Source organism: Perca flavescens, chromosome 2 (genome assembly GCF_004354835.1).
Source record: "Perca flavescens isolate YP-PL-M2 chromosome 2, PFLA_1.0, whole genome shotgun sequence".
Lineage (NCBI taxonomy): Eukaryota > Metazoa > Chordata > Actinopteri > Perciformes > Percidae > Perca > Perca flavescens.
In genome coordinates this window covers 11,794,024-11,803,346 of record NC_041332.1, presented here as the reverse complement: position 1 = coordinate 11,803,346, position 9,323 = coordinate 11,794,024, and the positions used below count along the sequence as shown (strand labels likewise).

The window sequence follows — 9,323 nt, the reverse complement described above, 5'->3', positions numbered from 1 at the left end:
TACACTTGCACACAGTTTTTGAAGGAACTCGGCTGGTAGGTTGTTCCAAACATCTTGGAGAACTAACCACGGATCTCCTGTGGATGGAGGCTTCCTCAAATCGTAGACAGACTCGATGATGCTGAGATCAGGGCTCTGTGGGGGCCATGCCATCACTTCCAAGACTTCTTTTTTACACTAAAAATAGTTCTAATGACATTGGCTGTATGTTTGGGGTCGTTGTCCTGCTGCAGAATAAATTTGGGGCCAATCCTACTCCTCCCTGATGGTATTGCATGATGCATAAGTATCTGCCTGTATATCTCAGCATTGAAGACACCATTAATCTTGACCAAATCTTCAACTCCATTTGCAGAAATGCAGCCCCAAACTTGCAAGGAACCTCCACCATGCTTCACTGTTGCCTGCCGACACTCATTATTGTACCGCTTCACAGCCAAACGACCTGCCTTCTGCTACAGCCAAATATTTAATATTTTGACTCATCAGTCCAGAGCATTTTTCTGCACCCCAGTTCCTATGTTTTCGTGCCTAGTTGAGTCGCTTGGCCTTGTTTCAATGTCTGAGGTATGGCTTTTTGGCTGCAACTCTTCCATGGAGACCACTTCTGGCCAGGCTCCCTCTTACATCCAGGATCTATCGCACGCACACACTTCTGGTCGCTCTCTGAGGTCTTCAAGTCAAGACCTTTTAACTGTTCCCAGAACACGTTTTAAAACAAGAGGTGATCGTGCATTTTCTGTGGTGGCTCCAAGTCACCACAGAAGTCCAAGGCTTTCAGGGCTAAAGGGAGAGAGTTCCAGAGCCTTGGACTCTGTTGAAACTTTTAGGAAACACCTAAAGACACATCTTTTTTTCATTTAGTTAGCAATATGGCTTTGTTTTGTATTTTATTTGTTGTTTCTTTAATTTGTTTCTTCTGTAAAGCACTTTGTGACCCTTCTTGTCTGTGAAAGGTGCTATATAAATAAAGTTTACTTACTTACTTACTTACTTCTCCGGACAGTAGATGGGTGTACCTGGGTCCCACTGGTTTCTGCCAGTTCTGAGCTGAGGGCACTGCTGGACATCTTCCAATTTCGAAGGGAAATAAGCTTGATGTGTTTTTCATCTGCTGCACTAAGTTTCCTTGGCTCGTTCCCTGACTTTTTCCAAGTGTACCTATAAGAATTGATGCTGGTTTGAAGGCAAAGGGTAGTAATGCCAAATATTGATGTGATTTAGATGTTTTTTTGGTTGCTCACTTTGCATTTTGTAAATTGATAAAAATAAAAAATCATATATATTTTTGAAAGCATTCTTAGTTAACAGCGTTTTTTTCACACCTGCCTAAAACTTTTGCACAGTACAATATATATGTATATATGTGTATATATATATATATATATATATATATATATATATATATATATATATATATATTATGCAGTCGTTACGAGCACTGGTGAAGGATAAGAGAATTGTAGAGTGCCTTGCCCAGTATTCATGGGAGGGCTCTCAGGAAACTGAGCGATAAAGATCACCGGAAAGTTAGGAATAATGTTGGCTTAAAGCTCTGCACTCCAAGCTGTTTCCACATGATATATGCGCAAAATACTTCCTCTACTTTGAAATACCAAACTTTGTTCCTTGTGTGTAGAGCACATAGGCCTGCCGATGTTATGCGCATATATCAATATGTCTGTGTGATAACGTGGTTCTGTGATAGTCCTAAACTAGCGCAATTACCCAGAATGGCAAGTCAATCTATAGGCTTGCTTCTATAAGCACTTCCTTAGATTAATAGCACTGAAGGTTTATCCAAATACAGGTACAATAAAACCTTTGGCTTTAAGCAGTGGTGGAGGATGTACTGAATCTCAGTACTTATGTAAAAGTACAAATAACCAGAGATATATTTACTTTAGTAAAACTAGAAGTACCACAATGACAACCATACTTAAGTAAAAGTAAAAAGTAGGCCTAGGCTACTTTAAATGTACCTTAGTAGTATTAAAAGTAAAAGCAGGCCTACTTGCATAACAATTTATTCTCTTAATGTCTATATTCTAATAATAATTAAAAAAAAAACATTTTAATTAAGTTAGTTTTAGGTTAATGTAATTGTGCTTACCATCTGGGGCCCAGTTTACATTCTGCCTTACAGTTCTGGTTATCTATCAGGGTGATCTGCATCAAGATCGACTTTGCATTATTTCCCACGGGACAGTGAATGCTGCACACATTTATCTAGCGAGAACACACGGGCTTGGACAACAAGTACGTGGCTTCACAGCTGAGGAGGACCGGGAGTGTTTTTAAGATAAATATACGGGTTATATTAATTATATATTAACCCTGTGTGAACGGATACTTCACATATGACCAAGCAGAGTAACGGGAGCAGTAGAGTAACGGGAGCAGCGGTGGCACCGGGAGCGGTACGCGCCTGGTGTTGGCGTGGCGGTGCAGGAGCCGCTGCTGAAGGCTTCCCGGCGGACTGCAAACGTGTGACGGTCAGGAAGACGTTTTGGGGGGGGACGGATCCGAAAATGTAACGCAACGTTATAGAAATGTAGTGGAGTAGATATCTTAGATAATTGCTGCAAAATGTAAGAATGAAAAGTCAAAACTATGCACTATTGATTCTACTTAGGTAAAGTACAGATACGTGAAAAATGTGTGGTCTTTCTCTTCAGAGTTTCATTCCTCTCCTTGGAATCTTTTGTGCAAGTCTCTTAATTCCTGCTGTACTGTACAGAGGACATCCTGGGCTTTTCAGTGATGTGTTATTTGATTGGCTGGGAGGCCGGGAACCGCCTCTATCTTTCAATCCAAAATGGACAGCATAGGAACAAGCACATTTTATGGAAAGATAAAAGATGAGTCAAATATTATTTGTCTATGGTTTTGTTACTATGATAATCATATATTTTCTTGTTCATTAAGGTGTTAGGAATCATATATTGAGTTCTGATAGAAACTACATTATGTATCTTTTGAAAAATTTGCCATTTTATGAATGTCAATTATAGTGGACATCAGGACTATCTTCATGTAAATAATGACTCCACATCTACCAAATTTGTCTTTTTTCGTACTCAAATGATCCTGTTGTCCACTACAGTGGACATACTTTAAATAAATAAAAATAAAAAAATTTAAATTGTAAGATGTTTTTTTAACCTTAAACAGGTATGGAATCACAAAACAATCTGATTAGGAAAAACAAAATTTTCCTTGGTTCTCAGGTTTTTAAGTACAGTACATTCCACCACTGGCTTTAAGGGTCTGTAACCCAAATTTAAATAGGGCTGTAGGCTACCACACTTTCACTTTCAAGACTGAAAGGATATCTGTGAAAAAACGTAGAGAGGATGTGTGATGTGAAAACAGGCTGCGCTGCCAGCATTCAATAGAAAACCATTAAACGGAGTGGACTCATTTAATTCCTGACCACCTTTGGGCGACGGTTTTTGTTACTTGTTGTACAAAGAAATAACTGGGAATAATGTTTTTCCATTTCATTCTTCTGGTTGTTTCTTTGATGGGTTTTCTGCGCAGCTTCCATGTGTCCAGTTGTGGTAAGTGAATTTGTATTTCCCCTTAAAAAACAAAACTGCATTAAGTGATTGGCAAATAAAGAGTTAACATCAGAGACCTCAATATTCATATATTCAATAACAAAGAAGCAGGTGGAAGCATTTTCCTCATCAAAGACATGACACGACACAAGCCAATGTATAGAGGTATTCATCCTCATTTTGGTAGCACTCAGGGTGTATACATGTTCAAAATGATAAACACTTTATCGTTACAATTAAACTCAATATAACCATGTTAACCAGCTGATTTTTTTATCATATTAGAATGTTGGAAATGTTTTTGGACGGAAGGACAGATTTCTAAGTGCTTTTAAAGTGTATCTGATTGTTAATTCCACAACGAGCTGTTTAAAAGCAATATTGTCTAATTGATTGTCTGTGTTACAGATCCCAGCTGTACAGATAAACCTGAGTTCACTCCAACCAGTCTGGTAGTGAAGTATGGTGACCCAACCTCTGCCAGCTGCTCTCTATGTCAGCATGCTTGCCTCGACAACAAAAACATTTCTAATGTGGAGACCCCTGTTGGAAACTTAACAAAAAACGGAACCACAATTTTATGGACGGTTGACAGACTGACTGAATGGCACATATCTCCCATTTGCTATTATAGCAATGCTGGTTACCAGTGTTGTAGCACCCTGAATGTAACTGTGTACCGTAAGTAAACACAAAAGAACTGTTATTAGTCATAATTTAATGAGTAATAAAGCTAATGGGTACATGTAGGTAGTTTATATTCTTTCCTGTTGTTACTTAACCTTCATGTTGTCCTCCGGTCAAAATTTGTATTTCGTTCAACAAAATTGTCAAAACCATAAATAACCGGAAGGGTTCCATACAACGTTCTTCAAAAGTAAAATACAAATACAAAAAATTATAAAAGAATGTTGAAAAAAGTGACAAAAATGTTGGAAAAAGCTTAAATAACATGGAAAAGCCCCACAAAAAAATAAAGCGCAAAAACATCGGAAAAGCTTCAGAACGGACGGAAAAATTGACAAAGACATCAGGAAAAGCGGCAAAAGTGTTGAAAAAGACAACCAAAATGTTCGGGAAAAAACAAATTTGACCCAGAAAAAAACAAAAGTTGCACGGTCGACGGGAAGACAACACGAGGGTTAATGTGTTCCTGCATGTCTCTCTGTTTGTCTCCACAGAGCCTCCAGACAGAGTGTCCATCAGCTTTGTTAATCACACTGGGCCGATGTTTGAGGGTCATCAGTACACTCTGCAGTGTACAGTACAGCACGTTGCTCCTGTTGAAAACCTCGTTGTGACTTTCTACAGAGGACAGACAGCGCTGGGTCAACCTCAGTCCAACAACAACACAGAGAAGAAACCAGTGACTGAGATCTTCTCTTTAAACATCACACCCAGTAAAGAAGATGATGGAGGCCAGTTCTGGTGTGAAGCAAAGCTAGAACTGGGACCTGATGGTCCACAGCTCCCTCCAGTGGTGACGTCAGAAAACATCACTGCCACTGTGTACTGTGAGTCTGACGAGAGGAAAAAAAAACTACACTCCTTAATCTTGCAGTGATTGAGCCAACCAGAATCTTGCTGTCATGCGAAAAAGAACTAAACAAACAACAAATGACTAAATTAGTAGCAAACTGTTGATCTTTGGTCATCCTGTTGTTCTCTTTTACAATGTATAACCATATTAATTGAATACCGTATTTAAACATTTAGGGAAATGCGCTCATTCACTCAAGTTAACCTTATATGAGAAGACATCCAGCAGCCGGTTAGCGTAAAGTGTTCATATTATGCTTTTTGGCTTTTCCCTTTCCTTCATTGTGTTGTTATATATATATATATATATATATATATATATATATATATATTTTTTTTTTTTAGACCTATAGGTTTAGAAAGTGAAAAGCCCAAATTCCACCCCAAAGGGACTTACCATCTCCAACAGAAAACACTGTTCACAAACTGCTCCAAACAGCTCTATTGTAGTCCAGCCTTTACTTCAGAGACAAACGTGCGTCACTTTGTAACACACGTTATAATGCTCGCCTAGCTGCTAGCGTGGCACGCCCTCATACTCTGCTTCTGACTGGCTAGTAGTCCTTACCTAGCTACTGCGCATTTGTGACTCCCAACAAAGATGGAACAGAGGTGAGATGCCTCACTCTGTAGCTAAAACAGAGAGCTCAAAACACAGGGTGAAAAATGAGCTGGAGCAATGTGCAGTACAACAAAAATACAGTGTTTTTTGAACATGCTCATGGAGCAGGTGAATTAAAGGCATACTATGTAACTTTTCGCTCTTCGGTCCCCCTACAGGTTGTCTCATTGGAACTACAGCCGCGCGAGCTGTAGTTCCAATGAGACAACCGAAGAGGGAAAAGTTCGCCTGCCTTTTTCGTATGCCTTTAAAGGGAATTTCAAAATTTGTCAAACTATTCTTTGACAACCATCTGTTTACTTAACTGTTTGTGGACTTGTATTTTTCTCTGTCAACCCGCAGATAAACCTCAGCTAGAGGGGTCGTATCTCGTTCCGATCAATGTAACAGAAGGAGATCCTGTACAACTGAACTGCTCGGCCGTGGGAAACCCCAGCCCATCGTACAACTGGACGCTCCCGTTACTCTCTTCTCTCCCCGCTGGCAGCGCTCTCTCTATCGAATCTGTAACTTCTAAGGATGAAGGGCAGTACAACTGTTCTGTCAGCAACGATGTGGGGACTGTCACTGTGATGTTTAACGTGCATGTCCAAGGTGAGTTCAAACTTAAATTTTTCTTTCTTTTTTTACCTAAAGCTCTGATTCGGCTCTGTTTGCACTCAACTACAAATTAGTTTTTAAAAATGCCCTGACAGCAGGAGTTGTGTGTTGGCCTATAGTATGTGCCAGACTTGGTATTTGCATAGTCCTATAATCTATCTTGTTAGCGTTATGGAGCAGCCATAGAGCCCCAAATCTGACAAAATGTAGGTAATTACTGAGGAATGAATGAGTAACGAATGGTTAATTAATGATTAGTTACTGACTGACTGTGATTCAAGCCTTAATGTTTAGTTACTGGTAAACAGACTACTGTTAAATGAATGAGTAACAAATGGTCAGCTAACCATTTGTTACTCATTCATTTAACAGTGCCAGTCTATTTACCAGGTGAAACGGTACGAAAGATTTACACAAGAAGAAAACATAGCTAATGTCAGCCCTACATTCAAAAATGTTGATTGAAAGGGGCGGCCTCTAGCTCACCCAGTAAGAGCGTGCGCCCCATGTAGGCTGAGTCCTTTGCAGCGGCGCAGGTTCGAATCTGACCTGTTGCCCTTTGCTGCGTGTCATCCCCCATATCTCTCCCCCTTTCCTATCTATCCACTGTCACTAATAAAGTGTTTAATAAAAAATTTTGATTGATAGAATCACAAGTCAACTGTCTATTTGTCCATAGGTTTAAAGTCAACCTCAACCAGACTGCCGCCAACAACTACCACTTCAACCACAACAACCACACAGACAACAACCACACAGACAACAACCACACAGACAACAACTGTACCGAACTGCAGCACCAGTAGCATACTGCTTCACAGGTCCATGTGTTTTGTGCTTTTATTCTCTGCTCTGGTTTGAGTTCATTCCTAGAGAACATAAACGGTTTGTTTCTAGAGCAATAGCAGGTCATATCGTTGCCACTGAACAATATAATAAGACAATAAAAGGTATTTTATCCATGTCCTACATAGCTCACATTTGATGCCAATATCAGTTCTCTAAATACATTGAGAAGGCAGCCCGTTGTGTGAGAACGCTTACAATGTGTAATACTCAGTGTTAACCTTTAGAGTGCATTAGCTTGTAAATGAGCAGTGTTTGCCTTTCTGAAAATGCACACACGGAACATACTGTAAAAAATAGAGTTAGAGTGGATCAATTTAATTGACAATGAAAAAAAACAGTAAGTCTACAGCCATGTTAGCAGCACTGTGAGGCCATACTTGCAAATGCACTTGTAAATGCTAACATCACTAAGCTAACATGCTCACAATGACAATGCTAAGTAGTACATGTTTAGTAGTAGCTATGTTTACCATGTTTACTATCTTAGTTTAGGATGTTAGTATGATAACATTTGCTAATTTGCAATAAACACAAAGTGCAGCTGAGCTGGTGTGTCATTAGTTCCTTGACCGGATCTTATTACATTACATTTTGAAGGGGACTTCAATGTCTTACCATTTTTTTGCCAATTTATCAGCTGATGTTAAGATAATTTACTCGCCAGTAGAAAAGTCAGAGAATTACCAAAGTTGTTCAGGATTAATCTTCTGGGGATTGTGAATTTCTGTACCAAATTTCATGGCAATTTATCTAATAGTTGTTGAGATGTTCAGTCTGGACCAAAGTGGTGACCAGCCAACCGACATTCCTTGAGCAACGCAGCTAGCATGGCTAAAAAACACTGATTCAAAAAGTACCAATAAATGTTATGTTGTTGCCGTAATTGTGTGTATGGTATGTTGCGACATTCTTTTAATGTATTGGCGTTTTCGGAGCAGGGGAACCCGTCTTTTATTGTGTCTGCACCGCAAGAAAGAAGAACTAGGAACAGTCCTAGTTTTTAGAACGCCGTTTTGAGGGACTTTTTTTGCTCCAGTGGTTGCCCGTGTTATTATTTTTATTTTTTTTAAAGTTAGCCGTATAAACAACAGGCAACACTAAACACAAACTACAGCTGGTCACGAAAAAAATCACAGGCAAATGGACAATTGAATCAGGCTTTGCTGAGCATATATGCAACAGGGAAAATACAATGCAATGTGTTGACCCTTTGAAGGGACATACAAGAATCTTCGGTTACACTTTACTTGAAGGTATCTTCACAAGAGTGACATGACACTGTCATGAATGTGTCATAAACATTATAAACAAGTCATAAACGTTTATGACATATTGCTTCATTGCGTCATTAAGTGTCATTCGGTTTTTGTCATGACAAGTTAGGGTTAGAGTTTAGGATTAGGGTTCATGTGTTCATGACAGTGTCATGTCACTCTTATGTAGATACCCTCAAGTAAAGTGTTACCAAATCTTCTTCCTATACAAACCGTATATTGGAACAGAAATGATCCAGGGTTATGATCATTTAGTGAATCACTGAAAAGCAACTATACTGTTCTCAATATTAATTTCTTGCTACTTTATAATTCCTATACTATAATGTTCCATCTTAAGAAGAAGGCAGCCTGTTGTGATGCAAAGCACTTTTCACAATGTAATACTGTTATTTTACCGCTAAATTATGTTAGGCTATAATCTGCAAAATAAGCAATTTTAAAAATGATAATTTCTGCCTTTCTACCTCTGTCAAATCCATTGACAAGGCTGTAACTTCCGCCTAGGACACTAAGGTCATGTCCTGTATATATTTCCCTGAGAATTTAAGGTTTTTAGCAACCTCTTTATATTGTTTAAAAACTCAAACATAGTGAGTAGTTTACAGGCTGATACTAACTAGCAGTAGTTGTGTTTGCTTTACTTAAATTTGACTTCTTTTTTTCTCTTTGGGGTATGTGAACATGTTTCGAACCTTTTCTCAAACTGCTAATTGTGTTAAATGAATAACTTTGCTTGAATAAATACAGTTTAAACTTAGACAGGTCTCCTAATTTAAGTCAGGGAATATCTGATCAAAGAATAAGTGAAAAATCTTCAAACTCTGTCAAAGCATCCAACATATCTGACACTTTTTGATACTTGCATGCAACAGA

The 9,323-nt window shown here is 38.8% G+C and overlaps 1 protein-coding gene across 1 annotated transcript; it reads left to right on the top strand.

Annotated features, from left to right (window-relative positions):
* The first annotated feature begins 3,203 nt into the window (after window positions 1–3,203).
* Window positions 3,204–7,718, top strand: LOC114566540 (basement membrane-specific heparan sulfate proteoglycan core protein). Its single transcript, XM_028595078.1, has 5 exons — window positions 3,204–3,563; window positions 3,972–4,244; window positions 4,745–5,077; window positions 6,067–6,318; window positions 7,004–7,718. Exons 1-5 carry the CDS (start codon window positions 3,491–3,493, stop codon window positions 7,183–7,185), a joined length of 1,113 nt encoding a protein of 370 aa, XP_028450879.1. The 5' UTR covers window positions 3,204–3,490; the 3' UTR covers window positions 7,186–7,718.
* The last annotated feature ends 1,605 nt before the right edge of the window (window positions 7,719–9,323 follow it).